The sequence below is a fragment of the Danio aesculapii genome, chromosome 10, assembly GCF_903798145.1.
Source record: "Danio aesculapii chromosome 10, fDanAes4.1, whole genome shotgun sequence".
Lineage (NCBI taxonomy): Eukaryota > Metazoa > Chordata > Actinopteri > Cypriniformes > Danionidae > Danio > Danio aesculapii.
The window spans coordinates 21,616,863-21,638,320 of record NC_079444.1 but is presented as its reverse complement, the minus strand read 5'-3'; the positions used below and the strand labels follow the sequence as shown (position 1 = coordinate 21,638,320).

Below are 21,458 nucleotides of genomic sequence, written 5' to 3'. Positions count from 1 at the left end.
GGAGCTAAAATCAAATAGAACGAAAATGACAGTTCTGCCAATTTCCACATATTCGGAGCAGGAGGTAAACTTAAATATTTGAACAGCGGCCCTGTGCTTTTTGGAAGGTCTTGGCAGTGGTTGTGTGAGGTTAGTGAAATCCGGGCCTGTCGGAAAGCCTTTATCTCAAAAGGGGGCGAACGGGGCATACGAACACACATACACACTATAAAAACATGATGCGCTTGTGCAATCTTCTTAACACTCCTTCACAGTCAAGTACTTTATTCTTATTAATAACGCTTTTTTTTTCTTCTTTAAAAAATCTTTTCAATATACAACACCATTTTAGACAAGACAATTCTGTTTACAACTAAATTCAGATCAGTTATGGGTCATTCAGAACCTAGACGAGCAGACAGTGAAAAAGGGAACGAGACGGACAGCGCTAAAAACGAGAAATGGAGCGACGTAACAGGAGAAAAGTCAAAAAACTACGGTTATTCATACGATTTACACAAGAAAAAGAAATATGAAGTCAATTTCCCAACTTAAAAAAAAACAAAACGAAAGCATAAAAAAAAAAAAACAAAAAAAAAAACGTAAGACAGAAACCGAGGGGTTGACCAGCACACATTACATGTCCCATCGCTCGCTCATTCATGCAGAACAGTCCCGAGGGAAGGAAGGCACTCAGACCTTGCCTCCTCTCTTTAGTTTCTTTTTTCTTAATCAATAAAAATAAAATGAACAAAAGATAGATACAGAGTTCATGAGCCCAGGGGGCGGAGCCGGGGCAGCCGTCACTCTGTACAGGGCGACGGGGTGAGGGTTGCCCACCCTCATGTTCTCCGTTTAATGGCATCACTCTCTCCATCTTTTCTCCACCTCCTCCTCCACAGAGAGAGGAAGAAAGAGAACTGACATGGTTTTTGTTTGTGGTCCTCCAAACGACTGAAGAGGAGGAGAAATAAAACGGACAGATGGAGAGAGGCGGTTAAGTGGGGAAAAAGGGGTGTTTGGTGGCGTTCCTCAACCTTTTGATCCTGGCACACTTCCGGAGACTGGGTCACCCGAACAGTCCCCACACACACTCGCACACACTCCGCACGCCACCGGGGCTTCCCTGCCAACAGATCACATAAAACATATATTTCAGAGTTTGCATATTAGAGAATGAAGATTTGATTCAAAGGCACCTATTTTACCCCTTTTTTAAAATTTAGAAAAGTCTTTTGGGTCTCCAGAATACGTCTAAAGTTTCAGCTCAAAACACCCATCAGATTATTGATTATACCTTTCAGAATGTTGGAATTTTCTTCTCTGAACACAATGTAGCTGTTTTTGTGGCCTGTGCCTTTAATGCTAGTTCTCCCCGCGCACTTCTCGCATGTGCCTGCCAAAGTGTCGCCTCGGCTGTGTCAGATAAACAGCACAGTGACAGACATGAAGCAAGCAGATGTCACGTAATGTTTGTGAGAAATACTACAGTAAGAACTTTCCCAATGATTATTTGATGCATTTCTTGTAGAGTTAATTCAAGCCTTATTGCAGCGATGGGTCACACACAATGCTGTCACAAAGTTAACGCATGCACACAGACACACGTTTAACTTTGCACTGTTTTTGCAAGGCAATGTGACCAGATACACGTTAATATCCACTGCTGTATGGACATACGTTATGCTAATGTAAAAAATAATCCTGATTTAAATGTCCACAAACCGGGTTTGAAGCGCCTTGTATAAATGTACTGACGCGGCTGTGGTGATACAGACGGTTTTGAAAAAAAAAAATAATAATAAAAAAAAATAAATAAATAAATAACACACAATTGCTGTAATTCATTACAAACATGCACCGTTTTAAAAACGTTTTAAACTTGTAAAATTCATTCTTGATCACGTTTGATGATGATTGATGATCACAGAGAGCTGAACAGATCTTTTAATCCCAGTTGCTTTGCAGGATGTGCGTCTTGTTGATATGATTATATGCATTACTACAGAGACATGTCAATATACGACTGTCAATCAATTCGGTGAGTGGGAAAACCGCACTCCTACATTACATTGTGGTGGGCCTCAAAATGGGAGTGATTTGAATCCTATTTTAACATCAGAAGAAAAAAAGAAAAAGAAAAAAAAGGGGCTTTTTATTGTCTTTATATCACTCCAAAATGACTGTGGACACACTACATCTACACACAATTCTGTCCTAACAGCTTGCAAAAGATGATTTTCATCATAGGTGCCCTTTAATACATGTCAAACGGAGCATTACCTGCTATCTGGATATATAGGTATAAGTGCGGGACGGCGATCGTCCTTCAGTCTGGCCATTGGTTGAGACGTTGAGGAAGTCCCAGATGAGGATTGTGTCATCATGGGAACTGCTGATGATCTGGAACTCGTCAAACTGGAGCCTGAACACTCGGCCTGAATGTTCCTGCGCACAGACAGAGAGAATTATTAAAGCAATCCATCTATGACAAAAGCTGCTGGATCTACATCACTCACACACACACACAAACTGGGAATGAAAAAGACACACTGCAGTATATGGTGCAATACATTTGTGAAACTGGGCACTTTGTGATGCTGCAACAATGTTGACTTTCGTCGATTCTAAATAAACACTATAAAACTAAAGTTTGTTTAACACATTTAGTTTTGAGGTCAATGTTATTTAGGGTCAGTCTGTTCAAAGCAATTATTATATCTTGTATTATAAGTTGTTAAAGGGTGTCAAAACACCAAAACACATTTTTATGAGATGTTGACAGTCATATGCATGTCCCATGTTGCTAAAAACACTACAAGGACACATATATTTAGCTAAAAAGTGAAAATTGGTTGTTTTTGTGTTGTTTAGAGCAAATTTTGTTCTCCCGGTTTAAAAAGAAATTAAGCAATGTCCCAGCCATGAGAACTAAGTGTTAATTCCAGCATGGAGATTGCCTGTCTGTACCGGCCAGTACAAAGTGACGTCATTGAGTTTAGTACATCTGTTCATTAATGATGAGAAAGACTTGGTTCGAACCAATCAGCACGCTCTATTGCTTCATTAATATGCATGATATAGCTTTGAAGACCGTTTTTGATAGCTTTGTTTTGACCTTTTACAGTGTTGAGAGAGATGCCACGTTGTGTTGTCAACTATAATTTAAACAAGTAGAAGAATTGTTTGGAGACATGGGTTGTCAGAGTTACGTTTATAAAAGTGCCGCAACGAAGGTTTTGTTTCCATTTCCCCACGATGAGAGCACAGCTCATGTGTGGACCTTACAGTGGTCTGCAACACGCGACAAAAATACATTCGTAAAGAACATTTTTTTCTGCCAGAGAGCTTTTCAAATAGGGAAATGGTGAAATCTGGATTTGCCACTCATCTCCTTTAAGGTCGATGTTATGTGATCAATGTTCTTTGTTTATTCAGATGGCAAAGTTAGTTAGTATCGTCAGCAGTACTCTTTCAGTTTTTAAAAAGACACACGCTAGTCAAAATGATTTAGTTACTAAGTTTACAGTAATATCACTACAGTATTATGGACTGAAAATCCTCCACTTCCACACAACTCTCAGATCCGCTGTAAACGTTGCATTTCGAATCACTGTCCATGCCCCCTGCGTCTGTGTTTTCAGTGGGAAATTCAGCTGAGGTGCACATAAAGAAACTCCCCATTTCATGCAAACCATTCCCTTATCCGCCACTTGACACTCCAACCCCCAAAAAAAGTTGGACCCACTTTCCCGACTTTTTTCAAACTAGAGGTGTAAAATCACTCTGCTGAGACAGGGGGGGGTCATGACCCTGTAATAAATTAGCTTTTCTCCCATTTATGGAGAGGGAAAATTAACTAATTTATCTTTGAATGATCTTTCTCTAGTTGTTTAGTTTGTTCTTTGACTGATCTCTCCAGAAGCTAATAAACTCATCTCTACTATTCACTTTGAGACCATCTTGTTTTTCCCCTTTACAACCTAATTAATTTGTCATTTTGCATGTCTGATTCTGGGAAAAGGAGATTTGATTTTCAGAATCCATTACAATATTTTATTAGGAATTATTCAGAAAAATTCAAAGAAAGCATTTATTTAACATATTTAGCAAATTTGTCTTTATAGAATGCAAAATGTCTTTACTATCCCTTTAGATCAGTGTAATCCTTGCTGAAAAAAGTATACAAGTCAAATATGATCAAAAAAAAAAACCAAATAAAATGTAAAGTGTTGTACACAAAACAATTATTAATTATTTTAAGATATGGTTGAATGTTTCACAGTATTGAGGTAAAATGCTGTCAGGTTAGGAGGATTCAGACACTTACCACTAGTGTGCGTAGACACAAAGTGCTGGCTGGAGCACGTGGATCGAGTGCAGCTTGTAGGTCCCATACTTTAATTTTACTGCGCGCACACACACACAAAATATTAAAAGCCCATTAGACGTCACAAAAAATATGACCATCATAAATCCACAATATATTGGTTAAAAATACCCCCCTTTCACATTTATCCATTGTAAAGCAGCTCTGGAGGCGCATTTCACACATAATCTACAGATAATCTGTGATTCAATTGTGGGCTTTGTGGGATTAAAAGTGACTGCTCCCTTGGCTGTGTGTGTATTGTGCACTGCTCAAGTATCAGATTAATGACCAGCGCATTGAGAGCAGACAAATGCAGCTTCACAATTAAAGATGTGAGAATAAAGAGATTATTCACATTAAGGCCAGGAATAAACCAGCCATAATCCAGACTAAAAAAAAAAACTGCTCAAATTTAATCCCACCAACATTACTGCATTTCAGCAATAGCTTTACAAATTATTTTGCTAATAAATTATAAATTTAAACACTCCTTTGAAGTTTTAAAATGTTAAAATTAAGATTAATCTAGGTTTCCAATAACCAAAGCTGCATATTTTAAATGCTTCTTTTATTGAGACTTTTTACAAGATGTTCCCCTCCCAGTCTTTTTGGTTGTCTGCAAACATTTGCAAAAATAGTTTTCCACACTGTGCTATTCTTCACTGCAATGCAATGCAAAAAAAAAATAAAAATAGATTACAAGACTCACTTCAACTTGGAATGAATCAGTCTCAGACATACCCGTCATACGCTCCACTCACGATCCGCTTGTTGTCAAAGCGAATACAGCGAACAAGCTCCTCGTGTCCTTCCAAAACCCGCAAACATGCTCCGCACTCAATATCCCAAAGCCTGGAGAGAGGGATTGACACCGATTAAGAGGAAAAATAAACCATAACTAATACTAACCATGTGAATTAGGGTCACATTTCACCAACAAGGAAAACTATTAGGTTCTATTTTTAATTCGGAAAATGAATAATTTTGCACAATATTTACATACCAATTGAGCTTAGTTTGCTCCCCCCCCCCAAAAAAAGTATAATGAATCTAAAATTACATTAACTGAATAAAATTATGATACATTTATTAAATTATGCTTTACATTTAATAATGTTAAAGAAAAGTGACAGAAAAAAGCATAACTGAATACTAGGGCCAGACAGAATCTGCGGAAATCTTTTGCCATTTCTGCACAGAATATTGATAAAAATCTGCAGATTTATGCAGAATGATTTTGGGAGTATAATCACTAAAACCTTAATATATGAAAAAAAGTAATAGCTTTTCAACTGCTAATTAATGTTTACAATGCAAATATATTTATATCCACTTTATTTGATAAACAAAGCACTTCTCTCATATAATATACCTACTACAAGACCGAAAACATTACTTTACAAACTATATTGTAAATAAATCATAAATATTTTCATATTAGTCAATAATATTAATGAAATTGATTTAAAAATTGAATAAATATGAATTTACACAAGTAAATAAACAATCAATGATGGGATAAAAATCTGCAGAATTCTAGGGAGTAAAAAAATGCAACTAGGGAGTAAAAATGTACCTAATTGTATTATGAGGACATTCTGATCTGGTTGTACCTAATTTAATTTAATGAATTGAAGTAAAACATCATTAAAATGCATTTAAAAAACATTGATATAATGATTGTTTGTTTGCGGTCATAATTGCATTTCTGTGTGTGTAAATGCATGACAAAATGTACTGGATATAAATGTGGCATCTTCAAGTAGAGAGTTCTAGTAAATGAAGAGTCAATTGGCACACATGCACATACCTGATGGTGTTGTCTGAGGAGCCGCTGACCACGAGTCGGTCTCTGTACTGCAGGCAAGCAATTCCTCGCTTATGACCATTTAGTGTCCGAACAAACTCACAGGTGCTTGTACTCCATACCTGAAAAACATTACACATCTGGATTAAACACTGGCTACAACACTTTTAAAGCAGGTTAGTTTTAGCTTCAAACCGCGTGCCATCTTTCACCGTTGTAACCCACTAGACTATTTAAACTGAGAAAGTTACATGTGAAACCACCTCAAGACATCAACACACACCAGTTCCAAATGCCCATCTCATTAATTAAGGAATGTTTTGCAAGAGTGGGGGCGTCACAGTGACCTGGCACCCCTCCCAGAGTGATTGGTGGACCAGGGGTGTCTGTTCCCGGAATCCCAAATTCAGCAGAGAGGAGAGCATCTGGAGAATATGAGCACTAACTGCAGCGCTTCTCTATTCTACAGAGAACAGAAAACCTGTAACACTATTGCCCTCTGCTGGACACTTCTAGATTTAGACAAACAGGAAACTAAATTTAAACCAAAAGTGAGCAATTTTAATAAATTATGCAAAAAAATTAATAAACAGTTGGTGGAAATCAAGAAGTTTTTCTGTGCTGGTGCCTTTGCAATCTAACAATGCTTAAAGCAGCATTTCTCAATCCTAATCCTCACATCCACAATCTGCACATTTCTCTTATTTAATGCACCTGATTCAGAGAACAAGCTTTTTAGATATGCTTCATGCATGAACTGTGTTCTGACTGACAGGTCCCTACATATTGTGCAGTGTTCCCGTACTGCTTCATTGCTCTCTACCAGAGCACAAGAACCCTTTATTTCACATCAGAGTGTTCATTCACAGATTTGCGCAACAGCTTTGCCTGCAGTATATTCTTCTTAGAAAAGCGTAAAGTGTGATAAGACATCTTTCCTTAAATAAATACAATATAAATCTTCATATCAAACACTAAAATGCCATTTGATTGAAACATATATGCTCCCTGCAAACTGAAAAATCACAGCAGAATAACTTGGGAGTCCACTTTGAAAGGGCACATATGATCAAATCAGAAGTGGCAAAGCATATAAAAAGTGCAGTGCATTGGGGTGTGAGAATCCTGATTGAGAAACACTGGTTTAAAAAGCAACACTATGCAACTTTCTCTCATGGCTCGAACTTGTGGTTGATGAGTGCAATGGGGTATATGCACACAGACTTGGAGTCAGCCAGCCCCAGGTCTTCCAGTTAACTGTCATACCCATACAAAATCGGCACGCTTTAAGATCTGATTTCTTTAAAAAAAAAAAATTTTTAAATAAACCAGCGACATAATATAAAGTGGGTATTAGACCAAACAAGAAGCACTGCATTAAATTCTATTTTTCCGCACTGTCTTTAAAATACAGAAATGAATTTTACCCCAGTATTTTCAATGGAATTTCTGGACTAGCCTGCTGCTAATGACAGTGCCTGCGTCTTTAGTCTCTTTTTACACGTAAACAACCAAATGGCTGCTTAAGTCTATTTAACTGATTATATTTGAATAACATTACAACATCGATACTGTAAAAGCAAACTTATAAACAGTCACATTAAGCTTTCACCGAAAGTTCATCATTGGCTGAAAAACACTAGCTGTGCATATATGGTCTATTGCCTGTTACCAACAAAGCAACTTGCACACGCTTGCATGTATTTCTACACTAGATGACTATGTACATGGTTCTACTGGCAGAGATGGATTGGGTCGTGTACCAGGACCCTAGCCCAAAGTCGCGCATATGATTTCAGGCTAAAGTAGGCAAATCTGGAAGCCAAAGAAGCAGAATTAACCTAGTTAAAAGTTATTGTATCAATGATATTCATTTAGGGAAATATTATAAGTTTGAAAAACGTATTTAGTGGTGTTTTAAATGGGGGATCATGCTTGGATGCTGATTTTTTTTGGGGGAAAAAAAAAAACTGAACCTTTGCTCATGTGACATTTACTGAATCATATATAAAATATATTACACACACAGTGGGATATTTTCTGTCCAAAACTTAATCTCATTCTAAATGTGGTCTAATAGACCTTACCGAGTGACCGTCTTAGATTAAAGACTTTTCAAAATGAATAATGAATGAATATTATAAAAGTTTTCCCACCGTAAAACAATTGTAAAAACCCAACTGTAATAACAGAGCGATCTTTTAGTATATGAAAGTGCCAAGAGTGATATTATTTTTTGTCTAAGATGGAGGAATCCCTTTCATATTGCTTGTAATGTGCATATTTGCACCAAATCATTATTTTAATGTTGCTTGTGTAATTCGAAGCCATATTTAGTGAATTATATTCCCTTTACATAGAATTGTTTTGATTTGTAAACGATTTGTTTCTCCTAACAAAAGACAAATCTTTTAAAATGCACAATTTTTTTACTTGAAAGTCTGTAAACTTTCATAAGAGAAAAAAAAAACTATTGCCAGAGGAAGTTGACTGACATGTATTAGGGTCAGGTACATCTGAAATCAGATACAACCCCAAGAGCAGTGATTTGTGCTTTGACTGACAGCTGATAACAGACTGAAGTGCTGACCTTTATAGTCCGATCCCCAGAGGCAGAGACAATGTACTTGTCATCAAAATCAACCACATTGACTGCAGCCCTGTGTCCAACGAGTACCCGGCGGAGGCTTATGTCCGTGGGAGAGGCCATGTCCCACACTGCAATGGAGCGATCCTTTGAGCAGGTTACCATCAGCCCGTTACAGAACCGCAGGTGGAGCACTGCCTCGTTGTGATGGATAAGAGTGTTCAAAACCTCCCCCGAATTCACATCCCATACTCTGGGGGGAAAAAAAAGAGAAGGCAAGAGGAGTCAGATTTTATCAGGTCCTTATTCATTCCAGCTGAACAGACATGTGGAGCAATGGAAGAGCGGGGGGAGAGAGAAAAAAAAAAATGGAGAAATGAACAGAGGACTTATAGAGAGCAAGAGGACGATAGAAATCTGACCTGACAGTGGAATCAGAGGAGCCGGTAACAATGACTCTCTCATCATATTGCAGACACAGCACAGAGCCCGTGTGCCCTGTCAGGATCTTCAAACACTCCAGAGTCTGCTTATCCCATATCTGAGGACAAACACACACATATGACGTCTTTTCACAACTGCAAACATCATCAATTTCACAATCTCAAATTTGAACTTCTTTACTCGATAAGAGTGATTACGCAAATGTTCCATTTCTAAATGGAATGAACCAATATATTGGACAATTTTAACAGCCAGTTTTGTATTACAGCAGCCAGTATAAATCAGAATTGTGTGTGTTTTTTATATATATATATATATATATATATATATATATATATATATATATATATATATATATATATATATATATATATATATATATATATATATATATATATATATATATATATATATATATATATATATATATATATATATATATATATATATATAAAAGCTGTTTAAACATTGTCAATAAAAGGTTTACCATAGCTGAAAGGATTTCTGGAAGTCTTAAAATATAAAATAAGCCTTTTAATTTATACACGTGTTGGCAAAGACAAGATATATTCCAACTTTGATATACGATCTAAAATAACAACAACAATAACAACAAACGTTAAAACTGGCAAATTTCTGATTTTTGAAAATATTTAACATCAAGAATTTCTTTAATAAACATTTTAAAGGTATATCCCATATGTTGATCAATGATTTGGCTGTGCTTAAAACTTTCACCTATAAAAAATAAAAGCAAAAGCATCTGAACAGTACATTTACCACAACAATACACTGAGAGGCATTTAAACAACCACTAAAACTACATATGATCAACATGAATAGTCATTCTCATCTTAGAATGAGTCACTTGAATCAGTACCCATTTCAACACACTTTTCACTAGTTTCAGTATTATAATACTTGAACTGATTTCCTGAATTCAGAGCTTCTCTTCCTCCAACTAGTCACAAGATCATGCGTTGCAAAAACTGATTAAATGCATCTTCAGCATAATTCACAAGAACGCACTTGAGGTCAGATGTGGTTACAGATTAAAAATCACACCTGTGTAAGGAGGATGCAATCAAACGGTGTGGTTTTTACCGGTAATGACTTCACCAAACCCACAACAGCTTCACTAGAATTACAAAGTCAAGAGTGTTTTCATACCTTGATGGAATTGTCTCGTAGACCGCTGATGATTTTCTCGTCATCATACTGGAGGCAGTATACACCTTTGCTGTTCTCCGACCTACACTGGATCCTCTGCAGATTATGTCGGCCACACCTCCAGTTTGCTTCAATAGTCTAGAAAAAAAAAAAAAGGCAAACACTTTATAACTATTTAGATCATTTCATCAAATCAGGCTTAAAGTGATCAAACTGGCACTCTGGAGTTTTGCAATGCCACAGTACATTTTAAAATTCTTTTTTTTACATCACTGGTACCCACAGAGAGGTCAATGCTTTAAACTGCTCTCTTGCATATTTGCATAAATGCTTTTGAATATTGTCAAAAGTTTCCTTTTACAATTTGTTTGGCAGGCATGTTGTGTGAGCTGCTGAACAACAGCAACAAGAGATCAACTGTGTGTGTGTTTAAATAAAACAAAGTGAAAATTAATTAAAACAAATAAATAAAAAAATATGCATATTTCCATCTCCAGTGGAGGTTTTCACTGAATCAGCATGCTTGCACAACAGCTGCACTAAAGTAATATTCAGGGTTCAAGTCAAATTTAAAGGTAATAGGTTATTGTCTTCAGAAAGATTTTTTGTTGCGCTGGTTAAAAGTCTCTTTACATTCCAATAGTAATGTGTATTTTTATATTCTGGATAAGGCATAAAACTAAAATGTTCATCCAATTAAATATTGTCGGGCCAACAAATAACTCAATCACGACAGGTATCTCAAACAGTCAACAAATTTAAATATGAATTTCTGCGCAACCTCTTTAAGCGCACAGATATGTCGTTCACACACACGCGAACCATGGATCTACCGCTGACAGGAGACATCATCAGGCAAACTCTGCATCAACCTGAACTTCTTTCTGAAAGACCAACGTGGCCTTGTATGTATGAAAAGATCGTTTCTGAAAGGGCTTTTGCCAAATGCAGAATCAAATCTTTTCTAAACCCTGAATCAATATTGGAATTACTTTTAGACGATGGAGGGCAATGACGTTATGCAGTTCAAAACAACGATCTGAAGGATGACACCACGGCTGAAATATTTCTTTTAGAAAGGTATGTTTTAAAACTATATTTACCAAGTAAAGCTTATGTTGATTGTGTTCTTGGTTTTAAATGGGTTTATATGCACAGAAGATGAAAACATCCAGCAAACGATTGGCTATTTTCAAGTTCATGGAGTACCTTTTACAGCATCGATAATATAGCTGGTTAAATAGACCTAAGCATTCGTTTAGTTGTTCAAGTGTAAAAGGAGATGAAAACAAGTGATGTACGAGGATCAGTGAGTACAATTGGAAAAGTCACTCGATGTCTTGGAACATAAATATAAGTGTAATGTAAAAAGATGACAGGATATTTCTGTTTTTAGCACTCCTTTTTTCTGATCTAATTTTTATTTAGTTGAACAACAAAACATAAGTAAATGTGCTCTTCCGCCTAACCAGCTTTACTGAGGTGAAGTTTGATTTATATTCACACATGTTCATTTTTGAACAGTGACAGCCTGTGACAGTTTTGGGGAAATATAATTCCTGCATCCGCTGGCCTGTCAACAACTACGCTACATAAAGTATGTGTCTCCATAGAGTTTTCTAACTGGTGAATGACATGATCTAGTGTTATATCTTTTCAGTGAGAGTTCGTGCATTCATGACTTACGGAGGCGTGGCTTTGGACAGCAGGGTAGGGTCATAAAATTTCTAAGCTATTATGCTAATGCTAGCATTCTGGCAGATCAGCGACTGCACCTTTAAGTACTTTTCAAACTTTTTCAGCACTTTACAAGTGTGGCAAATTACACATTTACATACTTCATTATATCATATGCTATTTCTTATAGCATTCTGTAATATAGTATAGTATTCTAAGGGGAAAAAAACAACACTAATTTACTCTTAAACGCAATTTACTCACCTTGAATGTAAAACTAAAAACAAATATAAAAACAGCCAGTGCTAATGGCATTTGCACATAACTTAATGTTAAAATATTTCATTTAAATAGTGAATTATTATTACCCATTTAGTCATAACTTATGAAAGCAACACAATTACATTCTCAAGCCGTATCAAGCACTTTATCCAAAATCTCAGCACTTTTAAAACCTTAGATTAAAATCCAAGCATTTAAGGATTACCAGCACCTGTAAGAACCCTGAATATTCTCTTTACTTTTTAAAAAGGGAGAGCTCTTTCATTGGTCTCTTTATGCAGCTCCTGTTGTTTTCTGGTAGTTAAAACTCACTCATATTTTGAATCATTTTCGGGGGGTTTTTCCCCCCCCCAAATACACACTGCAACATTTCAGTGACAACTACATTGAAATGCAGGACTAAATTTCAAATTGCAATGTTTGATCCTGTGATGTCATACTAAACATCAGTTACAAAAACAAAAAAAAAAAGCACACACACACTTATTAAATTGAGGACCAATGAGGTTCTTTGTCATGCATCACTGCACAGAACATCTGTAGTTTGTTCTTGTGGATCAAGCAGATATGGTGAGCTTCTGTCAATGTTCACATGCCAAGGTTTATATGGCATAAAAGCCTAACTTAAATCAACTCATCTGACGAAGCAATCAGGTCTCTTCAGAACAACAGTTTTACTGATTTTAATCAAGTGTGATATACAAAACTTTCTTTAAAAACAATGGCTTGCAAGAGCTGACATTTATAAATCATAATATACTTGTAAAATGACAAGACAAAAACAAATATTTGAATAGCCCACCTCAATGTCCTGAATGATTTTTGGATAAAGAGAGCGGTAGTATGAATTCGGAGGAACTTCTGTTGTGCGGTTCTTGAACAGGTATTTTTCCCTGTGAAGGAAACAGCAACAGATATTCCTCATCAACATGCCTTCATAATTCAAGGGCAAATAATAAATAAATAAATAAAAATCTACAGGATAATCGAAACGGAAGACCCCAGAATGTCTGGACACATAATGACTCACTGAGAGATAATGAAGAGGTTGTTAAAGCTAGTGTATAAATGAGGGGGTTTGAGGGATGTAAACAGTGATATCAGCATTGTGACTCACCACTGATGTCTCTCTGAAAGACCTTTCCACAGCGGGTCTGTCCGAACCATCCTCTCAATCAGCTTCTTCCACAACATGCCTTCAGATATGACACGCTGCCATTCCTTACACACCAGCTCAGCCGAACACAAAGAGCGAGCATCCAGAAATGACAAGATGTTCTCTGCTATATGATCCAGACCCTGAGCTGGAGCACAAAAGATTGGAGAGATTGTTTAAATCCAGGGATGTAAATCTTAAAGTACAAAATATGCAATAAGAGTGTGATTTGAGTAAACATTCACAACCTTTTTACCTTTGTAAGGTTAATATGTAAGATGTAATAGGTGAAAAATAAGACTTCTATGTGTTACCTGGCAGTGCCGTAATGAAATCCCTTTGGAGCATGGGTTTGAGGTAGGAGTTTATGTGGCCGTGTTGGTAATGGCACATGCGTGAGATCAGGTGTTCCACAAACTCCACCTGGTCGGCCTCAGACCACTGATCAAAGAGCTGGATGCACACGTCCTTCTCCTTCTCGTAATTTCCCTCTGACGGCCGCTTCCTAGAGCCCGTCAAGGGTCCATTACTCACCTGAGGACAGATAAAGGTAGACTGGGAGAATTGTATAGGGGGAGGAGGGGAAAAAACATATTAGACGAGATTCAGAAAATAGGGAAGGAAAACCATCATAGGATCTTAAGACAGATGCAGGTGCTCTGCTACAAGACACCTTTGGTCTGTTTACACCAGACAAAAGATGCATTTGTCAATTTGATTCCACAAGAAGTGCTTCGGTTTAATAACGCAACATAAGCTTGCCAATTTACATGCTTGAAAGATGATGGAAAAAGGTTGCAGTTGTTAAATCTGCTCTGACAGCAATATAATCAGGACGTGCACTTCTTACAGGTTTTCGCCTTCAAAGCAAACTTACCGTTTCAAAAGGCAACGTTTAAAGTGTCAAGCTAGCATGCTTTAATAACATAATATATCCATAATGATTGATAATTATTTCAGTAAGCAGAAAGTAGGCAAGCTTTTAGTTGCACTGAAGCAGTAACATTACAAAAAGCATCTAGTTGAATGTGTTTTTAACTACCTATGGAAGCGGTCAAAAGTGGACAATCTGAAAACGCATCTCAACACCAAAGCTCATACAATTTCAGTCAAAACATTTTACAGAAATATTGCAAGATTTCTAAATTATGCAATATCAGCTGAAAATTTTGCTTCATGTGACAGGTAATTAGAGGTGTGAACCTACACTGGTCCCACGGTTCGGTAACATTTCATGCCATCAATTCGGTACAATCCAATACCTCTGTGCATTGAGGATCTATTACTGAACCGATACCGAATTGTCCGAGTCTGTATCGAAAAAACTATTAATTTTGACAACCCTACAGGTTATGTCACTAGTGTACATGTCCATATCTTTTCAGGGCCATTATAACTGCCTAAGACATTCAGAAGGAAATGCTAATCCTAAATACGGATACAATAAAACCTCCTAAAATAGGCACATATTTTTACCAAGCACATTTTAAGCAATACAACCCCTAAGTCAACAGTACTTGAATAAGGAAAATCCATCAGAGCTCAGGGAGAGGCAACTCAAATGACCCTTATTGTTGTATTTGTTTATTTTCTTAACAGCGTGTGACATTCAAACCTGAGGCATGACTCGTCCACCTCACCTTAAGCAATGTGATCTTTGGAGAGCGGTCTGCAGTCTGCGGGTCCATGACAGAGGTGTTCTGCAGAAGAAGAACAAGCACATTATTAACATTAATAACAGTAATGTCTGTTTTGAATCAAACATGCACTGCAATATTAATTGAAAGCACTCCTAAACAAAAAGACTTTCATCATCTGCTTTCATATGTTCATAAATCACACCACATTGTTTGTTGGAAAGCAGCTGAACGGACCGAGAGCCAGCCTACGATCTGGGAGTGCTGAATAATCGGACAGACAGACTCTCCATCAGCATGCGGTAGAGATGTGGGATGGGGCAGGGCGTGTAGGCGTTTGGGTAACGTGTCAACAGCTGTCCCACAGTCAAGGCCACCACTAGGATATGCTTACATCCCAAATACAGGCACGACCAAGATGAAGCCATCCATAGCTTCCCTCTCAGTATCCACGACTCAGCACCTACTTTAATACGTAGTCACCATTAGGCCTGTCACAATCTCTTTTTATTTTTTGTACGATTTATTGCACCAAAATATATTGCGATAAACTATATTATTGTCATTTTAAGACCATTTTATACCACTCATTATATTATGCCAGAATGACAATTTAATATCATCATAAAGAAAGTAAACTTTTCCAATAAAAACATCATATTTTATTCATAACAATATTTAAAAAGTCATTAACCATTTAATAATTAGGCATTGGAATCAGAATGTGAAAACTTAAATAATAATAATAATAAATGTTAACAGAAAAAGGTAAAAAGTAACAGAGGCTGCGATAGAGATAGAGAGATTTTATGTGTGTGCGACATATAGTGAAGTCAGAATTATTAGCCCTCCTTTGAATTTTTTTTATTTCTTTTTTTATATTTCCCAAATGATGTTTAACAGAGGAAGAACATTTTAACAGCATGTCTGATCATCTTTTTTCTTCTGGAGAAAGTCTTATTTGTTTTATTTCAGCTAGAATAAAAGCAGTTTTAAATTTTTTTAAAAACATTTTAAAGGTCAAAATTATTAGCCCCTATCTTTTATTTTGATAGTCTACAGAACAAACCATCGTTATACAATACCTTGCCTAATTACCCTAACCTGCCTAGTTAACCTAGTTAAGCCTTAAAATGTCACTTTACGCTGTATAGAAGTGTCTTGAAAAATATTTAGTTAAATATTTTTACTGTCATCATGGCAAAGACAAAAAAAAACTAATTATTAGAAAGGAGTTATTAAAACTATTATGTTTAGAAATGTGCTGAAAAAAATCTCTCTCCATTAAATAAAAATTGGGGAAAAAATAAACAGGGGGGCTAATAATTCTGACTTCAACTGTATATAGCATCACCAAAAACGATTGAGGTCATGTCCATGTGTTGTGCGATAAGTCCATATATTGATTATTGTGACAGGCCTAGTCACCATTCAGACTGTGAATATCAGCCAAACTTTCTACTATTTTGGGCAAAAGCTCTCTGGACTAAAAGTGGTGTGACATCACAGACGGAATATTTTTTAAAACTGCCAGAAAACGTTGCTGTTATACAAATCGTGATACTGAAGCAAGCCATTGTCATTATTAAAAAGAGCAATGATGAGATTTTAGCATTCAAATTATTTATATTATATATGTTTCATTACCATTTAGTGTTTTTAATCACATGTTTTATCAATTATTTAAAAATATAAAATTAGCTGAAAATATTTTTTAAAGTAAAAATATTTTCTCAAGTAACGTTTTTGTGTGGGTTTTAGTTTTTGGGATAATAACCTATAAACTCAGGCAAAAACTCTAGATTAAATTAATGTTTGTTTTTCATACTATGTTGAATTAATCCATTTGTTGTTGTTTTTTAGTACTTAAACGGTTGCCTTGGCAACTATATGAATTGCCAATGCCATGAAATGCTTCCTAGTAACATTTTTAAATAGATTAAAATAATAACAATATAACCCTTTACAAACTCCAGCAAAATATCTGGAAGAAATCAAGGGTGATACTGAAGCGAGACACAGTGTTATTTTAGTCACAATGAGAAAGTATGACTTGGTTTCAGTTAACAATTATAATCATATCTGACTAATGCCAACTCCAGGGATGACAAATCCATTTCAAGTCATCTTTCTAGGTCAGCAGAGCAGGAAGTTTCCGATTCATTAAGAGTTCTCAACAGTCTACACACACACAAATATACATAGCTTGTTATCTTCAAGTAAAAGCCATTTATCTATCTTCCTCAAGCTTCACGATTCAAGTGGACAAACACAAGAGCATTCACTCCTACCCTTTTCACTGTATCCATGGCAACAAGAATCAAATCCATTTTGCAAAACTGATTCTATAATGTTATTGTATTGACTAGTACAGATATTAAGTCAGAGAGAGCTTTACTAATTAAGAGCATATTCAAGGATTGAAAACACTACTTTAATGAATAAGATCAGAATAGGTATTGTATCTAAACTTGGGCATGAAACTACACACAAATATCACATGACTGATTACATGAGTTGAAAAAAAATGGAGCATTATCAATTTTCTAAATTGGTGTTAGATATGCAAATGAGACAAATAAAATATGAATATTCTGCACATGTTTCTGGGAAAAACAATGAACACTGGATGAAGTGGCTCATGGTATAAATTCTTGTCAATATTTTTAAAGAAATTTTTAGGGTGGGTGTTTTTGGTATCGCTGCATAATTCAGAGAGCACTGTGAATGGGCAGGAGAACACAAAATATTATATAAAAACTGACAGGAATATGACAAAATATTGGCCATCTTATATCTGTATGAATATTTCCCTTTGCAAATACCTTTAGTAAGAATAATAGTGTCAAATTTAGTGCATCCGAGTGATGCTGAAGTGACATGGCTCAGAGAATAATGCAATTGAGAAAAAATACATTTTAAATATTACAGAGGCGTAGAACTAGCATGGACTGAGGGTATATGTCCTCACCAATAACTTAATTCACCTACAAAAAATAAATAAATAGATTTAAAAAAAATTATAATAATTAAAAAATTAGGCAGATATAGTGTCAATAAAACAGTCTAAAAACGAACTACAGAACAAACAGCTATAAATAGGATCCCTGTCAGTACTCTTGAGTAGCACGTGGACTACTTTTTATTAATACTGATGTATGAGACATCATGGATGAGATTCATTTGCACTATGGATAAAGTCTTCATTAAATTCTCTTTTTATTGAACATTCCTTTAACATTACACTATTCCTTCATTTAATTGTAATTGTTAATTGAAAAGAAATTGTAATGAGAGTGGATTAAAATAGACCGAACAGCATCACTAGTATGAATGTAAAGTGGTTTTGCAATGGGGGTTAGGATGGGGGTTTATAGGTCCCCATCAAATGTCAAGAGCAAAACTATGCTCTTGATGTATTACAATTGAAATGTACAAACCCAAAGTTATACACTGCGAAAAGACTTAAAAATCGGTGCCAATGGCCTAGTGGTTAAGTGCGCTGACATACAGCACCATAGTGCTCACGGCGACCCGAGTTCGATTCACGGCTCGAGGTGCTTTGCCAGCCCTTCCCCTCTCTCTGCTCCCAACTATTTCCTGTCAATTATCTGCACTATTCTATTCATTAAAGATTAAAAACCCCTAAAACTTTTTTTTAATAATAATAAAAAAGTGCAACTAATTGTATTTTGGATGTTTTCTTAGAATTTGACCAAGGTCTAAGGAATAAGAAAAATGAAGTTTTTTTTTAGCATAGTGTCCAGTATTTGTAATTAGTTACTGTAATAAATGTATCTTTCAACTGAAAAAGAAATCTTCGCATTTTTTGATCATTGATAGTTACGTACAATGTACTTGCCTTAGATACTGTCAATACAAAAGCTTTGTATAAATCAATTCAGAAAAGCAACTGAACATGGTTAAACAATGAACTGTGCCAGAAATTAAAAACAAAATGGCATGTTTAAAGTCACTACTTTGATAACTTACTGTTTTGATACATATGAGTTTTAACTTTTCTTTAGTAGTAAATTTAACAGCTAAAACGCCCCATTTCCATAACATTTGAATAAATGAAAGTTTAATTTCTATTCTCCATGTTGAGATTTAAGGGATTTTGTGCAGTCAAGTAATCAAATTACTTAAAGCAATTAAGTTACTTTCAAAGTAAATTTAATGTAATTAGTAATCGTTTTTTAAGAAACTTATCAATATAGCAATTGTCTCACCTTAAATTGTAATGATAAAAACTTATCAAATAAATTATAACAGTTAAAGTATTAAAGAACGTTATTGTAGAAAGTATCTATCGCATAAAGCCTAAACAAAACTCAACTCTTTAATCCTTCAATATTGTTATTAGCTTGCGAATGCTAATGGGTCGATGTGGTTAGCCACCTAGCTGCTTGCTATAATTCTTTTTCTCTCACCATCAACGAACGCCTGTGTTTCACTAAAAAGATGTCCGTTTACTAAACCGCTTAATTACTTGTTTTCAACAACTCCTCGAGCAACAAACCACAATGTTTGTATATTCGGTCATCGTTTGGCACAGAAACGTCATTAGAAATTGACAGCACGAGCGGTTACTTCCTATTACGCAGCTTTAAACTTCAGTCAAAATGTGTCGTGAGAAGTAAAAAGAGGCTTACTAATGTATACGAAATTGTAATTTGTAGCCAAGGTAAGCGTTTTGGGAGTTTTTACTAACCATAACTCGTGTTGGATCCCAAAATTCGGGCTGGATTGAGTGGCGCAGAGACGCCGCAGTAGAGCTCCAGTCGCCGGCTAAAGTCGATGAGACTCGGACTCACCACGATGCCGCGGCAGCTTCCCTCTTTCAGCCTCCGCTTCTAGCTCAAGAAAAAGCCTCAACCCCTACCGACAACAACTGCTTGCCCTATCTACTCGCCTCAGCTGTTTAATCAAGAGGAATACACGGGGAAGAGAAGTGAAAGCGACCAAGGGAAGCAGCGGTACACAGTAGGGCCCTCCCTGTCAGCCGAGCCAGCCATTTCTCTCCTCACCTCTCCTTCCCCCACAACCGATCCCTACCCACTCCACAAGCTGCCTATATTCAACCACGTTGCGTTTATAACCTGTCGCGTGTATTTTAAATCTCTAAAGTGCTAAGAAGCTGTTAGAAAATGTTGTTAAAAGCGTCCTCGAACACTCACCATCTGCTCTAAGGTTTTGTCCTCCATCTCCGTCTCCATGTTTGTTCCCCGAAACTCGCAGTGAAAATGGAAACCCCGCCCTGCGACACAAACGCGTCACAAAAAAAGGCGGAGGAAGTGAGCCATGAGTCGAATCACCCGATTGGATGTCTAATAACCAAACGTGCCCAAATGGGCGTTGTCCGCGATGTGATTGGGTCATTTCTGCTGCTAAGGTACAAAGCGGGTACAGACGCGCTACGTCATAATCGAAGTGGGATATCATTTGTAAGAATATCTGTGGTTGGTCGGCAAATGACAAAAAGGGTTTTGTGCATGTTGTAAAACCAACAGGGATTGGGCGCCGTCTGGTGCTAGGGTAAAGAATGGGGTTATCCCCAATGATTCACATATGTTATGAGGAACATTCTCGGACGTTTGCTGATGACAATCGTTCCAGCAGCCAAATAGTAATTTTTACATATAAACATACATTGCGAAATTAATAAAAGCATCAAAAGTTAATTATCCACCTCAAAAGCTAAATTCACTCAACTTCACGAGGTTACAAGTCTTTTGACTATGTTGAATAAAAAAAGATTTTCTGAAAAACGCTGTAAACTTGTAGGATTGACATGCAAAGTAAAAAAAAAAAAAACAAATAATTAAATGTCTCCACATTTCCAACATTCTTCAAAACACCATCCTTTTGTGGTCAACAGAAAAAAATGAACTCAAACAGGCTTGAAACAAGTGTAGAGAAAGGTAAAAAAAAAAAATTAATTGGCTTCCTCAACTTCTAAAGACTTAATCTTTTCAAACTTTAAACCTATAAAACTCAGAATAAAATAGCTTTGCAAAATAAACAAGCTATAAGTGCAATTTGCAAACAATGAGAACGTTTAATGTCTGTGTCCAGATGTAACAAATGATTTATACAAAATATTGATGGATCAAAGAAAATGAGAAAATATACAACATAATATTTGCTAAAATATCGTGGGCCCACGTTTTGATTCTTTTTTTTTTTTTTTTTTTTTTTTACTTTTACATTATTTGGTTATATTTTTCTTAGTTGGCATCAGACCACCCAATCATGCCACAATTGTTAAAGGCCCAGAATATCACTGATTTGCGGCTCGTCTTTCTAAAACCAATCTGCTGTTAAAATATAACTGGACAAAAAAG

General features: G+C 36.2%; 1 protein-coding gene across 2 annotated transcripts; it reads right to left on the bottom strand.

Moving 5' to 3' along the window:
- Window positions 1-234: 234 nt before the first annotated feature.
- On the bottom strand, window positions 235-20,356 carry fbxw11b (F-box and WD repeat domain containing 11b). Of its 2 annotated transcripts, none has more exons than XM_056466332.1 (13): window positions 20,292-20,356; window positions 15,115-15,174; window positions 13,789-14,029; window positions 13,436-13,622; window positions 13,121-13,211; window positions 10,360-10,497; window positions 9,168-9,286; window positions 8,749-8,998; window positions 6,162-6,280; window positions 5,093-5,203; window positions 4,310-4,388; window positions 2,263-2,427; window positions 235-1,105 (listed from the first exon to the last, which is right to left on the bottom strand). In XM_056466332.1, exons 1-12 carry the CDS (start codon window positions 20,328-20,330, stop codon window positions 2,266-2,268), a joined length of 1,596 nt encoding a protein of 531 aa, XP_056322307.1. In that variant the 5' UTR covers window positions 20,331-20,356; the 3' UTR covers window positions 235-1,105; window positions 2,263-2,265. The 2 variants fall into 2 exon arrangements, with proteins under 2 accessions (XP_056322307.1, XP_056322308.1); XM_056466333.1 differs by having other exon boundaries at window positions 13,789-14,008.
- Between the last annotated feature and the right edge of the window lie 1,102 nt (window positions 20,357-21,458).